This window comes from Drosophila montana, unplaced genomic scaffold (genome assembly GCF_035044405.1).
Source record: "Drosophila montana isolate Dmon_TW-CO22-7 unplaced genomic scaffold, ASM3504440v1 contig_2178_1, whole genome shotgun sequence".
Taxonomy (NCBI): Eukaryota; Metazoa; Arthropoda; class Insecta; order Diptera; family Drosophilidae; genus Drosophila; species Drosophila montana.
The window spans coordinates 588880-608929 of record NW_026997075.1 but is presented as its reverse complement, the minus strand read 5'-3'; the positions used below and the strand labels follow the sequence as shown (position 1 = coordinate 608929).

At 38.4% G+C, this 20050-nt stretch overlaps 2 protein-coding genes across 6 annotated transcripts; one reads left to right on the top strand and one right to left on the bottom strand.

The window, feature by feature from the left end:
• The first annotated feature begins 482 nt into the window (after positions 1-482).
• Positions 483-19663, top strand: LOC135427304 (uncharacterized). Of its 5 annotated transcripts, none has more exons than XM_064680743.1 (7): positions 483-616; positions 1040-1154; positions 12547-12683; positions 13468-13947; positions 14059-14188; positions 14596-14745; positions 17171-19663. In XM_064680743.1, exons 2-7 carry the CDS (start codon positions 1091-1093, stop codon positions 17446-17448), a joined length of 1239 nt encoding a protein of 412 aa, XP_064536813.1. In that variant the 5' UTR covers positions 483-616; positions 1040-1090; the 3' UTR covers positions 17449-19663. The 5 variants fall into 5 exon arrangements, with proteins under 5 accessions (XP_064536813.1, XP_064536814.1, XP_064536816.1 ...); XM_064680744.1 differs by lacking the exon at positions 483-616 and adding an exon at positions 758-967; XM_064680742.1 differs by lacking the exon at positions 483-616 and having other exon boundaries at positions 759-1154.
• Gr9a (Gustatory receptor 9a) lies at positions 10653-11858 on the bottom strand. Its single transcript, XM_064681063.1, has 3 exons — positions 11028-11858; positions 10792-10959; positions 10653-10727 (listed from the first exon to the last, which is right to left on the bottom strand). Exons 1-3 carry the CDS (start codon positions 11856-11858, stop codon positions 10653-10655), a joined length of 1074 nt encoding a protein of 357 aa, XP_064537133.1.
• Positions 19664-20050: the final 387 nt, after the last annotated feature.

Genomic DNA, 20050 nt, shown 5'->3' with positions numbered 1-20050 from the left:
TCTTGGCTAGAAACTGTCTGCATAGTGAAAATAAATAATAACGTCAAGAACTGGGACTAGAAATGATCGAGTTCGCCTGAAAGTTAGGGAGCTGCAAAATTTTCTGGCATGGATCGAGCCACGCGATGTTTGCGAATTTCCACAGTCACAAAAAAAACAACAACAGCAGCAGATGTTTTGGCAACTAAGGCCAGGCAATCGCCCCAGCAGCACCTCCACACCCCCCGCCACAATCACTCACACACACACACATACAGGGGCGCACGTCCATAGCGTAGCTAGCGGCATGCGCGTGAGTGTCAAAAAGGAGTGCTGCCCATAGGACACTAGGCACCCATACATGCTCACATACACACGCTCACATTCACATGCTCACATTCGCATTCGCATTCGGATTCGCATTTTGGCGATGGGTCTCTAGGCCGAAGCTAAAGTCGCGGCCACGAGGCTAAGCAGCCAGCAGTTTAGTCGAGCAACGTAACTCGAAAGCAACGGACGCCCGTGCCGCGCAGCCACAAACAACAACACGAGCAACAGCAATAGCAACAACTGAAACAGCATTAATAATAAAAACAATAACAACAAATATACATATTAACAACCATAGAGTCCCGTTGTAAAGCACAAGTTGAACGCACTGAAAGGCCAAAAGCAACAAAAACGTTTATTTCTTCCTTTACGTTTTCGTTGTTGTTTGTTTGTTTCTTTGTTTTTTTTTTTGTTTTGTCATTTGTTTAATTGATTCAAAGCAATTTTTTTTTGTATATGTGTGTGTGTGTCTGTTGCTGAATGTTGAATTCGCCCAGTGGCGAAGTGGAAGTTACGTCAAAAGGCGCGACAACAACTACAACAACTGAAACGGAAACAGAAACAACAGCAAGCGACGCGCCAAGCCGTGTGTCAGCCTTTGGCGCGTCTTCCTCTGCCCTGCCGCTGCCCCCGCTGTTGGCCCGAGTTACCGTTTGTTGTATTTGTTTTTGTTATTTTTGCTTTCACTTTTTGTTTTCTATTTATTTTATTACCGATTGCTGATTTTCAGCCGGCAACGCGGCTCGTGCACGGACGCTTATGTAAAGTGTAATATGGAAGCATGTCTTCCACATCCAGCTCCGTGCTAGCGCTGTCATCGTTCAATTTATTATTTTTCACCCAAGGTAAGGATAAACGGAATAATACGCTCAACTTGCCTGTCGCATCTTTATATAATCTGCAGCAGAAAGAACGATTATCTTCGGCCACGCCAAGCATTCAATACCCTTGCAGACCACATATATGACCCAGAAGGTTGTTCATCCAAATACATTGATTTCCAAGGATTCTTCCTTTATATGACATATAGGAGCTGATTTGCTTATTAGAAAGTTGGAAGTCAAGTTTGAAATACAAAATCATCTGAAATCTTTATTTTCGACCAATCGTTCCTATCGGCAAAATATGATATATTCGTTAGTTATTAATAAAATTTCAGATATTTTAAATAAAATAAGCTTTTCATAGCTTTTCGACCGATCATTTCTATGGCAGCTATATTATATAGTGGTCCGATGTTGACAAGATTTTGCATGTATGTAGGGAGCAATTTTGCTTAAGATATCCTGATAAATAAACAAGTATTTTCATATAAGTACTTAATTTTCTACCGATTGTTCCTATGGTAGCCAAAAGATATAGTGGTCCGATATTGATATGCATATGTGTAGGGAGAATAGTAATACTTGATTTGAGTTTCGACCGATCATTCCTATGTCAGCTATATAATATAGCAGTTCGATGTTAATAAGATTGATAAGATCCCGAGTCTGGCCGAGATATCTTGTAAAACAAATAAGTTATATACTAGCACTTAAATTTGGACCTATTGTTCCTATGATAGCTTTATAATGCAGTGATCCGGTTGTTCAGATTCCGATATATGTACAGTCTGCAATAAAAAGACGAAGTTATGCAAAGTTGCAGACGGGCAGATATCGACTTGTCTGTTGATACTGATCAAGAATATATAGACTCTATACCCGCTTCTATGTGTAACACACTTCTCGAGTATATTGTAATGCCATCTGCAAGGCAAAACCCAAATAAAGAGTGTTGAAAAATTACCAATGCTGGCAAATCGATCAAATATTTCATGGAAATATCGCATTTGTTGCTCATACGCCGTGTAGGCCGTGCAAGCAGCAGTTACCTCTGCCATAGTTACGCCTCCCTGCCTATGCACCTGGCAACACATGCCGCTGCCTATGCCTGACTACATATCAACGGCTTTCATAATTAATAATCAGCTTTGGGTTTTGGCCAAAAGGCCCAAGGGCTCGCTCAACACACGGCTTTCTGTGTAGAACTGACCCAATTTGGCTGCGATTCGGCCGAAGCACTCACAGAGTCCCATTCCGATGCGCCTTGGGAGTTGTTTATCTTGTTCAGCTTGACAAGTAATAAAGACAGAGAAAGAGAGAAAAACAAGGCTATAAATATCCTGCCTGCAAATGTGACCTATTAATTATTATGCCGTTTCCATTAATTAAGTTGCAAAGAAGTGACCTCTGCATATTTATTTTGGGATTCAACACTTATCATAATCACAAAAATGGGCTTAATTAAACCGAAATTGCCAAATACTCGACTGGTAAATACCTTGTACACAACTCTACGAAATATGCAAAGAATTGAGAGATTTGGCGAAATTCACTTCAACTGCCGAAAAATAGGTGGAAATATAAGTTGGAATTTCCTAGAATAACAGTTTAGCTAGGCGTAGTAGCTAGGCAATGTCAGCTTATATATACATTTATATTTTATAATATTTAAATATAACTAACATGGAGAGATTTGCATCTCAACGTGAACATCCTATGATGGTATTATATAAAAGACGCTCTCATTTGGTGGAGTTGCGTATTGATATAAGTTTATTTATGATATATTTTTATCCAATCGAATCGTTAACTATGTTATGATAAAATATATTTTAAGACGTGGTTTTCTAAGTCTTGAAATTGATAGAAGCCCAAGTCGGATAAATAGCCTGTTTGGCTTCTCATACATATATTTACCCATAGTTGGGTCTTAGACTTTAGGGTATACTCCCGTCGAGCATTTTGTAAAGAATTGGTGTCCTTTTTATTGCAATTTGTTGCGAATTAAGTAACTGTGAGTTGCATATTGATTTTTCCTTAAGTTGCTTCGACTTCTGTTGAGAAACTAACCCATGAGTTTTGCTTTTATTAATAGGCTACGGTTGAAACATGCGCGTATTATCGCAGTTGTTTTCTTCTTCTGCCATTTAACTTGGCGTTAAATTAACATCAATTTGATGGCATTGCGCGGGCTTTTGTTATTGCTGTTGGGCAATAAATCTGGGTCGACTACTCCTAAGTCCAGCTAAATAAACTGTGCACCGTAATCCTACCCAGCCGAGGACCCGGAACCGGACCCGCACCCGAACCCGAACCCGGACCCGGACCCAGAGGCCATTTGTTTTACTCGAAGCTACAGCTCGATTTGCATGCAAATTGCGTATAAATCCTTGAGTCGTTCTGCTGTTCCTTTGGCCCTTTGGTCCCTCTTGTTGACGTAGCTGTTGGCCCTGCATTGAATCGCGAATCGCGTGCCCGAGCAACTGGGCGTTGGGGCGTGGCAGCACGACAGCTGACGTCCCACAAATCTTCTGCAATTGCTGCCCCAAACGTGGCACAACTTATTTCCTTCATTCCTTTTTTTTTTTTATTATCGCTTTAGTCCTGTTCGCGGTCATCTAATAGCCGCAGCGTTTACTTTTAATTAAAAAGTTCCTTGCCCAGCCAAGAATGAATAAATGAAGAATCGCGCCAACGCGAACAGGATGAGTGCGCTCCCATTCAATTTCGCCAGCATTTTCAATGTTTACGTTTGTCTTGGAACTTTGGCAGCTACTGCCGCATCCTTAATTAGTGTGCATACGACCTGGCCGCAGCCCCTGTTTTAGCCCAATGACAGTTAATGGATGGTAGATAGTGAAAGTAAACGCAAGAGCAACAAAAACCCAAATTATATTCAGTTTTACATTCTGTGTGTTGTTTTGTCTCGGTTTTTTACTTAAATGCAATAGATGGGCTGGCCAAGTTTAAACGCTATTGGGCGGGCTCAATACTAGTTCAGAGTCTATCTACATTTGCCTTCTAATTGCAAGCTTTATTTACGTGGATTCTATCCATAAATCGCAAAAGGGATTTGAATTGAAAGGGTTCAATTTTTATTTTAAACCAAAACTTTAAGCTGATTTGATTGGCAGAACAGCTTTCCAAAAACAACTTAATGGAATCTTTAAAAAAAAGGGTGTTGGTTCAAACCCATATTTTTCTTTTGCTTGTTCATAATATTATCTTAAGGCTGAGACATTGCGCTAATAATAAGTTTAGTATTTGAAATTTTTAAAGTAATTTCAATAAATAAAATAAATGAAAATATTTAATTTATAATAATTTGAATTATTGTATTTCAAAATGCGCTGAAAAGCTTGGATAGCCGAAAATATTTGTTTGTCATGATTGTTATATGAGACAAATATAAAGGTATTAAATCCAGAATGAAAGGTAGAAAGGATAGAAGAGATAGAATTCTGCACGCTCGCATTTGACGCATTCAAAAACTTTATAAAGACAGCAGAACCAAGAACGTTTAATTCAAATATATACTTTCCAGATTTAGGGTATCATCGCATATATAATTGAAAAATGCACTAACGAAGCTAAGAAATGCTAACAAACCCTTAAGGATTATATGTATTTAAAGTGTACTATAACTATTTGTGAGAGCCTTAGTTTATCTTAAACTACCTTTCAAATTTTGCAAGATACTATGATAGACATGGTTGCAGAACAAGTAGTTAAGTTACGTTTCCGATTGCCTAATAAACTTTAAAGCAGACCATTTGCAACCCTTTATGTGATCAACTCAGTTCTCTGGATCTGTGCCACACATTTGTGCTATGATGGCAGATATCCGGCATCCTGTGCTGCGCGTGTGACATTATATGTTGGCTGGTTATTATGCTCATCCGATTCATATTTATGCATGAACTTGGCTTTTGTCTGGCTGGAAGCAACAATTGCATGCAGCACATAAGAGAGCAAACTGCCAGAGCCAGAGGCAGTTGCCCCATCACACAGATCGGGCATTTGCGCGAATCCAGCTGTTAGAAAGCCATTGTGTGGTTGAATGCCAGCTGCCTGCTGCCTGCCTAGTTGGGTGGCTGAGGTGGTTGCATGCCTCGTGGATGTTGCCTCTGTTTCGTTAGCTGTCAATGGGTTTTGTGGCTTGGTTGTGGCTATGTTGACTTCTTTGTTGACGTGTTCTTATGCCGTCCCCAGCCACACATGGCCGCCATTTCAAAGGGGGGCATGCAACAAAACAAAGTGCAATTAGCTCTTAACCCGCCCCCAACAACAACAATACGAGAACAGGCTACAATTTGAGCCTGGCTATTTTTGTGGCAGCCACTAGAGCCAAATTTCAATGCCAAACGCAAAAGGTTAGATGTCAAATATCAAGCACTCTTTGTTCTTTACATGAACACACAAACTCACACACGCACACACTCACACCACACACACCACACACACGCAGTTGGCGACTCACATGCCAATGGGCTTATGATATTGCATTGATTTTCTTTTCAATGGCATTGAGTGGGCGCAAGGTTAAGACTTCATCGTCTTGAGGGTATATTTATAGCTGTTGTTTTTATAGGCTATACCCATTGAAAGCAAGTAAAAGGGGCATTGTAAGCTTGTGCCTATGTATGTAACAGACAGAAGGAGGCATATTTGGTATCAGAAGGTCCTTCTGTTTAATAGCCAAGTGCAAAAACTCCCTCCGCAGATCAAGGTGCAAATGTTAAATAAAAAACTTCGTCTTGGGCTTCAGCTGGTTACAGGGTACCTTTTAGTCGGGTGCAGCTTGTCAATTAACTTCACCTGGCTCGGTAGAATTGAACATGACGTAATTAAACGTCGCCTTTCTATGCAATTCTCATGACTTCAACTACATCTCACAGATTTTAACGTTCTTATAGTCAAATTTCCCTTGTCTCTTACATTTTCTCGCCACATCTCAGTCTCGCTTTCTTAAGCTCCCTCTCTCTATATCACTTGACTTTGTAAAAAATCTCAATATAACAGACACAATAACATTACGCATACGCCCCATGCAACCGTCCAATATAACAGGCACAATAACATTACGCATACGCCCCGTACACCAGGCTGAGGAACATTTGTTTAGTTAACTTGCGGCGACAACAAAATTAAGCGTTAAATGAGAATTAATGTTTGTCCCCTGTCGCTAACGAGGGATGGAGCCTCGCCAACCCTTTCTCCAACCCTCATAACTGCTGCAGTTGCTCCGCGTCTGGTGATTTGGCATCCTGACAGCGTACCGCTGTGGTGCCGGATTAGCTGCTGTCGTGACCTCGTTGCCGCCGGCGACTGTGCAACTGCAACTAATTATGAATTTTAATTAATTCTGCCATTTTGCTGCTTCGCTGCTTTGTTGACGGGGCCCAGAGCGAGTGCGAGAGAGAGAGAGAGAGAGAGAAAGTGCCTAGCAGCTGTGTTTTTATTGCTATTGTTATTGTTCGTTCTGTTGCCGAGTTGGCATTGTTGTGGGCAACAACAGAATCAGTGCCGGGCATCTGCCAAATTGCCTCAATTTTTGTAGTTGGTGCATTTCTGGCATCAAGTCAGTTACTTTTTCAAATGCCCTTTGGACAAGCGGGTCAACAAAAATCTTAAATCGAAAACAATTCTAAGATCGTTTACGATTTCGTTTGCCTTGCGTTTATTTTGAGAGCAATTACGACAGAAAGAAAACATTCTGGTCTGAACAATTTGAGTACCAAAGCATTTTTATACAAATTCAAAATGCTCGTTTGCCTTTAAAATAATAATGTTTGTTTATTTTACGCTGCTATCGAAAACTTTGCATACCCTGCACTCGTGCGAATGGGCCAAAAAGGGTATAAGTCATGGCAAGCAAAGTAAACAAATGTTTTTGGTTCGCTCCTGATCTTGGTTCGAGTCAACTTTTTTCTTTCTTTTAGCATCACAAATAAAATATTTAATATTTACTCACTTGGGAATCTTTGAATTCCCTTCAAGACTAGTTTCTACTTGTCTACAGGGTATCTTGTAGTGCCCACTCGACCGGGTCACTCTCGTGCGCTATAAATGCAAAATGCAAAGAAACAACGAATGCAATTGAGATGAGTCCAGGCGGAAAGCCAAACAACCCAAATGTTCTGTCAATTGGTTAACAACATTGTGGCCAACAAATGCAACTGGACTCTCTGAGCCCAAGAGCCGTGGAAAAACATTGAAACGACTGGGACGTGACCGTGCCGAAGTTTTCATTGAATTCCAACGAAAGCCAAATGAAAAAACAAAAATATTACAAAAATAGCGAAAAAGAAAACATTTCGATTGCGCTTTCACGTTATGAGCAGAGCACACAAAAGCCTTCGCCCAGCCGAGCTGCAAAATACCCTTCACTTTGCCAGAGAGAGAAACTTTGATAATAGTATTAAGTGACGTTTAAACTTTTATCATAATTTTAATTGGGTAATAGTTACAAAACAATCAAAGTTTTGAATAGCTCTGGCAACTCTGGGTTTCGAACGTGGATCCCCCTTGTTCAATGCTCGCACAGGGTATGCTGAGAGCAAAACATTTCATAAATAACTTTTTGACTTTGGCCGGCTTTGGGTCATGATTAAACGCTTGAGTACATGTTGTTTCTACGTTGTTTCTTTGAGCTCGCCCTTGCATGTGCATAGTGCTGCCATTTGGCTATTTCATAGCTAGTTTTGGCTTTTAGATCGTCAAAATATGGGTAAATTCAACAAAATCTCTGTTTAAAATAAAATAAATTATAAAAAAATATTAATTATGATAAAACTTAAAATAAATATTATTTTTATACAATGTTGATAATACCAGCAGATCACAATTTCATAGTTTTTTTATTATTATATATTTTATTTTCATTTTATTTTCATACATATTAATGATACCCTCTAAAGATATATAACCATATATTGCCTCCCACTTTCTGTTCAATTCAACATTATATTAACATATCGAATAAGTATATCATATATGAGCAACTAGAGAATTAGCTAGATATTCCACCCATTTGCTGAGTTTTAAATAGACCGAATTGAACTTAGTTCGATTTCTATAAAGTTCTGGGCTAGCCCGTTGAAATCAATTAAGTGACGTCAGCCGCACGGGCCGATATAAAGTTTCCATTGCATACTTTCAAGCGCCGCATAACAATACATTGCATAATGGCATGTGTGTGTGTGAGTGTGTATGTGTGTGAATGGGTGTGTCACCCTTTTTGCTTTAACCAACTGCAGCGGAGCAGGAGTTGCTCTTATCTGGCGCTAAGCCTGATATCCCGACTCGGACCCAGCTTGACACAAGTTTCATTTGGGCGCGTGTGTGTGTGTGTGCGCATCTGTGTGTGTTTGTTGGTGTGTGTTTGCCCTTTCGCCCCTATCTGGGTGCATATGCATATCAAACATTTCAAAGTTCTTATTACTATGCAGATCAAACTCGTATCTGTTCGTTGTCTGTGCGCTGCTTTATCAACATTATGTTTGCCAGGCACAACTGACTGAATGATTGAGCGACTGACTAATTGATTGAACGAACTTTCAATCATTAGAACAGCAGCCACATTTGCCCGACTGATTCTAAATACACTCCAAGAAAAACAAATGTACTCTATATAAGTTGAATTAAAGAATACAAGAACCTCTTTTAGGAATTTGTTAAACATTTCTCCCTGTTATTTCCTACTATGTTTAACGTGGACTATTTTGCTGAGTGCTGCATTTTTCTATTTTGTGTTTATTTTAATAAACATAAAATTTTTGGTACGTGTGCAGTCTTCCTTAGTTAAATGATGCATGCTGATATGTCCTTTTCCCACAGTCCTTTTACTGTGTGGGCTAATAAAACCACATACACACACACACACGTACACACACACACCCACAGGGCGTAGCCTGGCATTTGTCAATTGCTTTGAATGCCCAGAGACAGAGACCTGGAAACGTGACTGAAATGTACTCGAAATGACGAGCTCTGACTGTGACAATTGTGGCTGGCAAAACTATGCGTAACTCAGTTATTTTCTTGCTTTGCATTTCGATTTAAAGCTCTGCAAACTGACGGCCGTAAAAGATTTAGCTTAAGAATCAAATCTGCTGAAGACAGTTTAGTTTACCAAAATCGGACACTCAATTTTATAGTTTTCAATTTAAATCCCAGCAATTCTGCCTTTGGGTGCGATTAAAGCTGGTTTTGCTCATCCTCGAACCAAGGCGTTGGTTCAAACCTCAGTTTCACATATATTTTCCACTTTTAAATGAAAGAATTGCATTTTTAATTAACAATTGCCCGTTGTGCTGAAAATACTGCAAGCCTTGCGTGTTTTTTTAAACAAGATATGGGCTAAAATGTGATCTGTACCCAAAATTGAGTCTAACTCATAAGTTCTTTAATTTGATTTGGTTTTGGTTCGGCCTTCGGTTCGTCTGCCAACGATTTTTGCTTAAGAAATAAATTGGGTTCGAACCGGCTTGTGGAGCTTGCTTAAATCTAATTGGGCTTTAAATGTAATCTGATAAAGCATAATTAAATAAAATGTGATGGATTTTTATATGCTCTACCCAAAAGCGATAAAGAATAAACAAACCGCTTTTTTCAATGTCCATCCGTTCGTCAGATAAAGTTCTACAATCTTTTTGTTGCTGCTGTCCGCTGGGAATGCCTGGTTGACCATACTGACCATGTTTTTGTTTTGTTGTTTCTGTTAATCGATTTGGGCGATTCAATGTGTAAAATGACATAATGTCCCAATTGACAAAGTGCCGCAGCAGGCAACATTTTTTCTGTAATCGCTTGAAATGTTTTATCCAGTTGTCAATTTTTGCGAGCCTTGGGCAGCTGCCCATATCTATACGAATATGCGAGTTTATTTATTTTAAATCGTCTTTTGTTTTCAATTAATTTAAACTTTGACAGCTGTCAAACAAATTGCATGGCCTGCATTCGTTGTGTATTTGAAATCCCAAGAGAATTCAAATCCCAAGCTACAAAACATTACATTATTGTTTCTAATAATTTTTGTTTGTTTATTGCTTTTACTTAATTAGTTGTTTAAAATATAGACTGCAGATATTTGCACATTTGGCGTTTATTTATTTTGCTGCCAAAGTATATTAGAACTGTGGAATATCTGAATATTATATATATTTATGTGTATATATACATATATATATTAGTCCACTATATATGAACAATTAACTTGTTTAAAATATAAATAATTTAATATATAATAAATTGAAGTGACGAACCAAACCTTGGGCTTACGTATATATGAAACGAGCTTTACAAATCGAACCCTTAAGGCCAGGCCTTGTTTTGAACCTAAACCGAATCATGATAACTTTCGTTGGCTTCCCAGCCTTGACTTTAATAAAGCTTTACGTTTACATAGACATTAGGGGCATTACCTGCCTGCAAATACTTCTGACGACAAATCGAAAATCCCGTCTAAAGTTGCAACTGAAGTAAGCCAAATCGGGTTCCGGCATCTGCGAATTCATATTAGCTGCTCTGCTGCTTGGTGAGCTGCACGAACTGGAGGAAGGTGACCAGCGTGTTGAGTATGAATAGAAACATCTGCAAGCAGTGAAGTACAGTGAACTCTGGTGAACAGACAGCCAAGGCTTAAGCTGTGGCCTACCCCAGCCATGGTCTTCAGACTCAGATGGTACATGCCGCAGACATCGAACTGCACGGAATTCTGCATAATCTGCAGAGAGAATTCATCGGTTTGGGTGCGTGTGAGTCCGGGTCTCGTTGCCGTCTCCTGGCGCCAAGCGCCGCTGATCACGACCAAAAGCTGCTGCGACTGCGGGCAGAGCAGATGCAGAGTTTATATTGGGTATGATTATGATTATGGCTAGACAGGAAACTTACGCGCTTGGCACACTTATCGCAGACGGCGCACAGGGTACAGATCTTGATCAGCGTGGGCAGCACCACATATATGGTCTGCCAGAGCAGCAGCCAGCTGAGATTCATGTTGGTCAGCTGCCAGAGTATAATATAGGCATAGCACACCACAATAAAGTCGCCAATGCAGAGCACGTTCATCATCAGCACGGAGAGCCCATAGAGGCGGGAGAGCTGGTGCGCCAGGCGCACAATATGCGCATATCTGGCACGCAGCTCCACACTGGAGCCTCGTCCCCTCACCAGCTGCTGCTCCAGTGCCAGCAGCTGCCCATCCAGCCGGACAACGAGCAGTGCCATCTGCAGATAACGTGCCCGAACCGCCTGCGTGGTGTAGAAGTAGCGCAAGTTGGGCAGCAGCTGACGGCTTTGCAGCGACTGATAGGTGCCCATTGTCAGGGCACAGCCGATTAGGACGCACTCCAGCGTCGCATGGAGGCGCACATTGATCAGTGTGGACGGCGGTACCACTGTCGGCAGCTGGGCCAGCAGCCTGCGCTCCCGATTCCGCAGCAGAAGCGCCTGCAGCACCATCAGCATATGGGCCAGCAGATAGGCCACGCTCATGGCATCGATGATCTTTGCATAGGCATTGAACTGCTGCCGCCGCGGCTGCTGGAAGTTGTTCATCTGCCAGCCGTTGCCGAAGTAATGCCAAAACTGTATCACCATATCGCCCAGGTTCAGCGCCAGGTAGCCGCTCAGCAGCCGCTGGACCGCCCGCTTCTGTGAGCTGCACGTCAGCGCCAGCAGCCGAAAGTAGGCGGCCAGGAAGTGCTCCGTGCGGCTGGCCATGATTCACCTAACTGAACTTTGTCGGAGCAGTGTTAGCACCTGCTTATAAATAAATACATATAGATATATATCTATAAATATGCTATATCTGGCTAATTAATCGTAGTGGCTTCAGATTGCGCTTGCCGATTGAGTCGATGGAGTGCATTCCCCCTCGACTTTCTGATATCTTATAGCAATACCCAATGAAAATAATATCCTCAAAATGTTTTCAAGTACCAAACACATTAATACTTTTATATATTATACATTGCTTTTTTTTAATTTGTTCACTTTTCCACTTATTTTTCTACCGTGGATATATCTCAATAATTTAAAAAGATTTCTTCCAAATGTTGCAATTGAAAGTTTTCATCAATTTTCCGCCAGTTGCAGTAAAGAAACACGTTGCATTTAGATTTTCAAAGAAAACTTTGAATTTTACCAACGGGGTGAATTAAAATATTGTATACAAACTTTTTCCACCTATTTTCCACACTTGCGAGTGGATTTAGTATGGACTTTCAACAGTGAGTTGATCATCAATCAGTCAATCAGTCTGTCAGTCAGGAGAAACAGCTTTAAATATAGAGATAGATTCTAAGTAGATTTTATAATCTTTTGGTATTTATAATTTTCATATAAGTATCAATAATGTGCCATATTTAAATGCCTGCTCTTTTCAATCTATTTATATATTATTTTGCAGTGCTAACGGTGCTCAGTATCACCATCAAGTACAACGAATATGCGACAGATAAAGGCGGAAATGTTAGCATACCCTGCATAGCACAAGGCAATATTATGTGGGTTATGGAACACGGCAGCAATAGCACAATAATACAGGTAAGGTAATTTAAACATTAATGTTTTATGTGTATGAAGCATTGTATTCAATGGTGCATAGGTTTAGTTAGGATTTGTTGGGTTATGTTGGGTTATGTTATGTTATGTTATCTTAGGTTATGCTGGGTTATGTTATGTTATGTTATGTTGGGTTATGTTGGGTTATGTTGGGTTATGTTGGGCTAGGTAAGGTTACGTTGGGCTGTGTTAGGTTATGTTGGGTTTTGTTAGGTTATGTTATTTTAGGTCATATTTTGCTATGTTATGTTATGTTATGTTGGGTTATGTTAGGTTATGTTAGGCTAGGCAATGTTATGTTAGGTTAGGTTAGGGTAGGTTAGGTTAGGTTAGGTTAGGTCAGGTCAAATTACCGCGAGTTGCATTTAGACCAAAGCCTTGCACAGGATCCGACTATTGCTGGGCGGATGAATATATATTTAGCCGAAACCCAGTTTATTTTCGGGTTCATTTTATAAATAATACATAATTAATATGAGATGAAAAGTGTATTTGCTATGGTCTTCCATATTCTGTTCGCATAATTTAAGGAGAGTAAATGGCTTTTGTTTAATTTCCGTCTTGCTGTCCATCCGTCTGTTATGGCTTGAAGTTAGGGCCTTGAAACTTGGAATGCAAACGAGTATGTGAATCTATTACCTTCACAATTTAAGAGGCATCGTCAGGCTACTGGTGACTAGGTCTCTTCGCACAGTATTTCTGTTTTTTGCTTTATAGAACAATTAAGATTTGGTAATTGGTTTTGATGAGCACCTTCATTTCGTAGACGGGTCGTATATTGGTGTTGCGTAATGTGAGTACCTCGGATGGCGGCATCTATGTTTGCTTTGCGACGCTGCCAGTGACAACAACAAGAGCAACATCCACAGCAGGAGCAGCAATCCCAGCAACAGCAGCAACTACCTCATCGCAGCAGCAGCAGCAGCAAACCCTGGCAGTGGAACAGGGGGAGGAGCAAGAGCCGAATGCAGAGGAGGTGGAGGTGGTGGAGCAGGCGTATCAGGCTTATCAACGTATCAAGCTGACGGTGCGCACCACACCTGGCCCGGTGTCGCAGCTTTATTTCAAGGCCTCCACCATACTGGGCTTTCTGATTTGGCGCTTCAATAAGACTCAATCCGGTGGCTATCCTGTGCGCAGCTTTACGGCCGAATATCGCAATGTCTCGTACCGCACGCCGCCGGCGAATGCCAGCTACGAGCACGAATGGATTCGCATGGATCCCATCAATATAGCGCCCAATGTGGTGAGTAGGAGGCGCCCATCGCCCATCCCCCAATCTCTGTATAAAAACAAATTGGGGGGACAACAATTTCACAAGAATCATTTCCGCTACATAATCACTTCCGAGGCGCAGCGTCAAATGGAGGTCTATCGCCTGGCGCCCAACACCACATACGAGTTTCGTATATGGGCCAACAATGAGCTGGGCAGCGGTGAGGTGGTCACCACCAATGTGACAACATTGCCAGAGACCAAGGAGGAGGGTAAGCAGACAATTACAAATCATGCCAGTTTCAATTCCCAATTCCCAATTGGGCTACGACTAGTGTTAAATCTGATTATCATAGTTATAGCTAGGTAAAACATTCGATAGTTTTCTTGCTGTCGTATCTAATCCACATCTATTGTACCATCTGTGTGTAGAAATTGATATTTACATATACATATATATTTTTGGTGTCAACTGTACGCTGAACGCAGGGTTGCCATCACATGCACAGTGAGAGGCATATCCTGCATGGCGTGACGTTAGTTTTGTGTAACTTAAATTGTCGTATTATTCCAGATAGAACTATATTATTTCTTATTGGTTACGTATCCATGTATCTGGTAATTTTGTTGTCATCTCTCTTTTTCTTATCTATCTACAAAATGCTCGACGACCGTCCAGATCTCATACGCCTTATAAAACCCGACTTAGATAATTTCGATCCACGCATTTGGATAGTCGCCGTCAGTATAGTGCTGGGAACACTTGTGATATTAGCCATTGGACTCTGTATTGTGCTCTCTAAGGAGTGCTATCAATCAACGCAAATGGGTACAGAAAATTCACCGACAACAATAACAATAACGTATTCCAAATCATAATTACGAACAGCAAACAATTAAACACATTTATTGTTCACATACTTTGTACATACATACAAACATACACGCGTACATACTTATTTGAAGGAATTATGATTTGGATATTATATAATGTTCTTGTTATTGTTGCTAGTAATTTAGCCAAGAAACGAAATGCAACTGCAACTGCAACTGCAACTGCAACAGCAATTGCTGATTCGAATGCAACTTGTTGCAACGCACATGATGCTTGCCATTGTCATTGCCAGTGTTGTAAATGTTCGAGATTAACAAATATCGAATGCTTTTTAATGGGCCCCATACACTGTACAGCACAGTCCAGTTAAATATGTATAAATATGAAATGCATCAAATTGTATAAAATAAATCAGTAAAAATGTTATATGCATATAGCGCGTGGGGTCCATTTTGGGATTTTTTTCGTTAATGCATATTTGTTTCGTTTGCCCGCTGTTTTTTTAATTTTATTTATTTTTTAAAAATATATGCATATTGTTATTGTCGTTGTTGGTGTTTAAATGTAGATTATGTGTTCGCCTTTTTAGTGTGTGGTTCGTTTGATGCTTATTCAAAAAAGAATATATACATATACCAGAAAAAAAAAACACTGCTGAAGAAAAGCCATGCGAAGTGACATATAAACTTGGCAGCTACTTATAATAAATATCATTAAAAGCAAAGCACTTTTGACCACTTAACAAAATGTTTGTCGATTCGCAGAACATGTATGTACATAAAAGCCGAATGGACCTGATTGAGAATCAAAGATTTTTATTTGCTTACTCATAAACATATATTATAGGTTAGCTGAATACACACACATATATTTTAAGTATATAATTTAGGGTATTTAGCGAACTATAATAACATTTGAATATGTTTTTATTTATGCGCAGCTTTTGAGTTAAACTTAGCTTCATGTCTAATTCACATCATTTTAGCTGCCAGCGCAGAACAATTCTCTAAGCTAGATGTTAAATATTTGACAGGCAGATGTTATAATCGCATTGCAATAGAGAAACTAAATGTTATTTTTAAAACGTTTTAGCATTCAGTTGACAAGAGGTTAAAAATCAAATATTAAATTGAACTCTTTTAACAGCTAACATATGTAGCTTCGATAGAAGAATGAACAAATTTTTGCTTTCTGAAATAAAAAACTTTTCCAGCGAATTGTTTTTAGATTCGTGCTTTGTTATTAGATGATCTCCAACATATGTATACTCGATAAAGAATATGATATATATATATACACTTCCAAAAACTGTTTTCCAATATGGATTAAGATAATTCTAATGCCGTCTCTTCGCAAGAACCTCAAATATTAAAGCGACCAAACTTTTAGGCACAACTGTGATAGCTTATACACACTCTCAATGCGCACTCAATAACTCTAAGTAGGACTCTAGTATTATGCACTGAACGACTTTTAGCATAGGATTTGAAAGCAAGTGCAAAAAAGTCAAAAAGAAAATATACGATTATAATAAATATAAAAGCTTTAAATCGTGACCAAAAGTAAACGAGCAAATGAAATGAAAAAGAAATACAAATTATTACCTATATTGCAATATAGGAAACTGGGGTGTGATAAGATCGGTGACATTATATGATTTATGCTTTCCTGCTTTGTTGTTGTCGTGTTTTGTTGTTGAATTTCAAATGAATTTAAATGTGTAACCAATAATCAAATGTTAGCTAAACATAGCGTTAATCGATGTTGTAAACTGAATGTAATCAATTATATAGTACATATACTATATATATATATATATATATATATGTATATTCATATATATTTACATAAGTAGTAATTTAATTCCATTTTATGTGCTTTTGTTTTGGCACGCAAGTTAAATGTTTCAATCCTTATGAAGAAAGACAAATACATTTATCCGAATATTCTATAGTCTTGTATTGTTTTGAGTTATGTGCTTATTGTTAGATACATATGTTATGTATGTGTTTAAAATTGCACACACACAAACACACACACTGAGATACTCACACACATTTAAGCCTTGATTTGAATATACAAACAAATACACAAATTAAGCATACGCCGCGTTGCTCGCTTGTCAATTGCTGAGCACGCTTTACAGCCACACACACACACACACACACACATAGTTAACAAAAAAATACATTTAAAATATAATCAATACAAAAGGTAATGTAATTGTTATCAAATGATACCTAATGCTGTTTTTTCGTTCTACTCTCTCTCTATTTATCTGAATTCCCTTTCCAAATTTCTATCTCTATCTTTCTATCTATCTATCTATCTGTCTATCCTTTTCCTATTCGCTCTTACTCTGTTTCTTTCTGATCTGATATTTATCCCAACTCTATGTCATGCTATGCGGCCTGTGTAGATCTCCAAGATGGTTGGGACAGCATTGAGCTTATACCGAATATAATACTTAATCCCGGTTTCAGTGAATCCGATGAAACCAAGAACATGCAGCCGTTTACGCGCCACATTCTTTTTGGCCACACGGGACAGCAATATACCCATAATGTTGTTAATGATGATGACGACGATGATGATTACGACGAGGAGGAGGAGGAGGAGGATCTCGAGCCGACAATGGAAAAGTTCAAGCGCAAAGTTTCGGTATTCTTTACAGGTCCCACCATCAAACGTATTTGAAAGTACAAAGTGCAATTTTATGGCTACGCCTATACAGATCTATTTAGGTTGTTGAATTGTGGCTACGGTTTAACCAAATATACATACATACATACGTTTGTACAATACTCTGTAGAGCTTATTATGTTTGTGCAAAAATAGGCAAATCATTTCCTTCGGTTTCATTTGCCATTCGACACGAATATACCAATTTTTGATAAACTAAACGCTATTCGCTTCAAGGACGCTTCGAGACAAACGCATTCAAAACTATTTACTATCTATGTAATTGTTATTAACAATTTCTTTTGTGAACTGTCAAGGCGTTCTGCTAAAATGTGAGCTTCATCAAGTGCTGAGATCTTAACAATTATTGCTCTGTTCCAATTTTTCCAGATTCTTTCGAGATAACTGAACAGACTAGCGCTCACTTTGTAGCTTATCGTGATTAAGAGAAATACAACTAAATATGTTAACAATTTGAATTTTTCGAAAAATTAGTTTAAAGAAATGTTCAACATTTTGTGCTCATATTTTGGTTAGACACACACACACACACAAACACACACAGACACGCACACACACATTTCTTCTAATCATGTGTATTTTACATAATAAAAAATAACAAATATATTGCTGTGATACAAATTCAATTGAAGGACATTATAAAGATTTATTAATAGCAAAATCAAATCGAAATCTCATGCACAAAACAAAAAAAAAAAAAAGAAAGAAAAGAAACCACAAATTCTTGTGTATTTTAGTTAAGTAGCGAATTATTGTTAATTATTGTTAAAACAAAGCATAGTACGTGCATCACATATTTGCTGAAGATAATTATTTTGAATATTTTTTTCAAAATAACCAAAGAGAATTTAGAAAACTTTTAAGAGTTTTGAATAGCTGACAACAAGCTGGCGAACAACTAAATGAATTAATTAAATGCAGTCTCCAGATCCGTTAATATATAACTATGATTTCCTCAAGTCAGATAATCAAAAACCAAAACAAATAAAATAACAACTAAATAAAATCGAATAACTGTGAATGAATTTTATAATTGAGCAAATATTTTGCACTGTAGCGCGCACCAAAAAGATACTTATACATATGTACAGTGTACATTAGTCCCGTATAAATGCTCTGATTGATTGAAACATCTGATTGATTGTTAGAAACAAGTTTTTTAAAACATTTTCAAAATGCCTTGTGCTTTAGTTTGATTTTGGGGCTACAGGAAACTAAAACGTGTGTATAAACATATATTATATGCATACATACATATAAACTGTCTAGTTAAAGTAGCTGAATACAATTTATAAAAAATAACACTGCTTCCACAAAAATGAAAACAAAAAAAACAGCCCAAAAACAATGAAATTGTTATGATATTACTTATAGAGACACGTTCAGTTGAATGCAAACAATATAAACCAAATGAGATTTCAAAACTAGCACACAACTGAGAACTACTCTAATTGATTGTATAAATACTATATATAGTATATATATATATATATATATATATATATATATATAGATAATGTTTATATACGAATATACAATGTTATGTGTATTATGTTAATTAAGAAAGACTGTAGCTAACTATTAAGACATTTGGCCAGATTGCTATGCTTTAAACTATTCTGCGATTATTTTCTATTATATTTAACGATATATTAGCTTAACTGCTCGCCTTTCAGCTAAACTAAAAACTAAATGAGCAAAAAAAAAAGAAAAAAGAAACAAAAGAATACGCTATTGAATCGATGCTATTTCCTAATGCACACACTTAACTAACTCATTTCTTTTTATGAGAAAGGAATACCCTAAATACCTATATAAAAGCACGCTTAAGCCCTCAACTACGCATAAGTAGTTATTGCTTCAAGTTCGTTCAAGAATCGTTCTGAATACGCTAAATTTCCACCCAGTCCGCCGGAAGAAGTCACTGCTCTTTAATCTTTAATCATAACAACAAATCTGTGGATATAGTACGTAATAATGTACATATAGCCGCACTCAGATTTTACAATTCAAATAACTTCAAAGCTCGAATGCTTTTTGTAAATGAACCTTGAATTATTTATAAAAACAACAACGATTTCCATAAAAAGCAATTGAAAACACAAACAAGAAACACTCACAAGCAGACACACCCACTCACACACACACACACACACACATACGCAAAAAAGTAAAGAAATAAAATTAAGTTTACATGAAGTAAACCAATGCTAAATGCGTATTTATTTAATGGCTGGCAAAAACGCAACAAACGTTTTTGATGGTTCGGTTCACGGTTCAAATCAATGCCTCATCTTAGTGCTCGGTTTGTGAACTTGGTTGTCCACAGCTGTAAAGCTAGGTTTCGGTTCGAACCAGGACTGCGCGCCCAAAAGAGTAAGTGGTTCGGTTCACGGCTCAAATAAATGCCTCATCATTCGTTTTCGGTTTGTGAATCCGGTTTTACACATCTATCAGCATAGGTTTGGGTTCGAGCCAGGGCTACAAACCCAAAAATAGTTGCTGATTCCGTTCACGGTTCAAATCAATGCCTCAGTTTGGTGCTCAATTTGTGAACTTGGTTTTCCACAGCTGTAAAGCCAGGTATCGGTTTGAA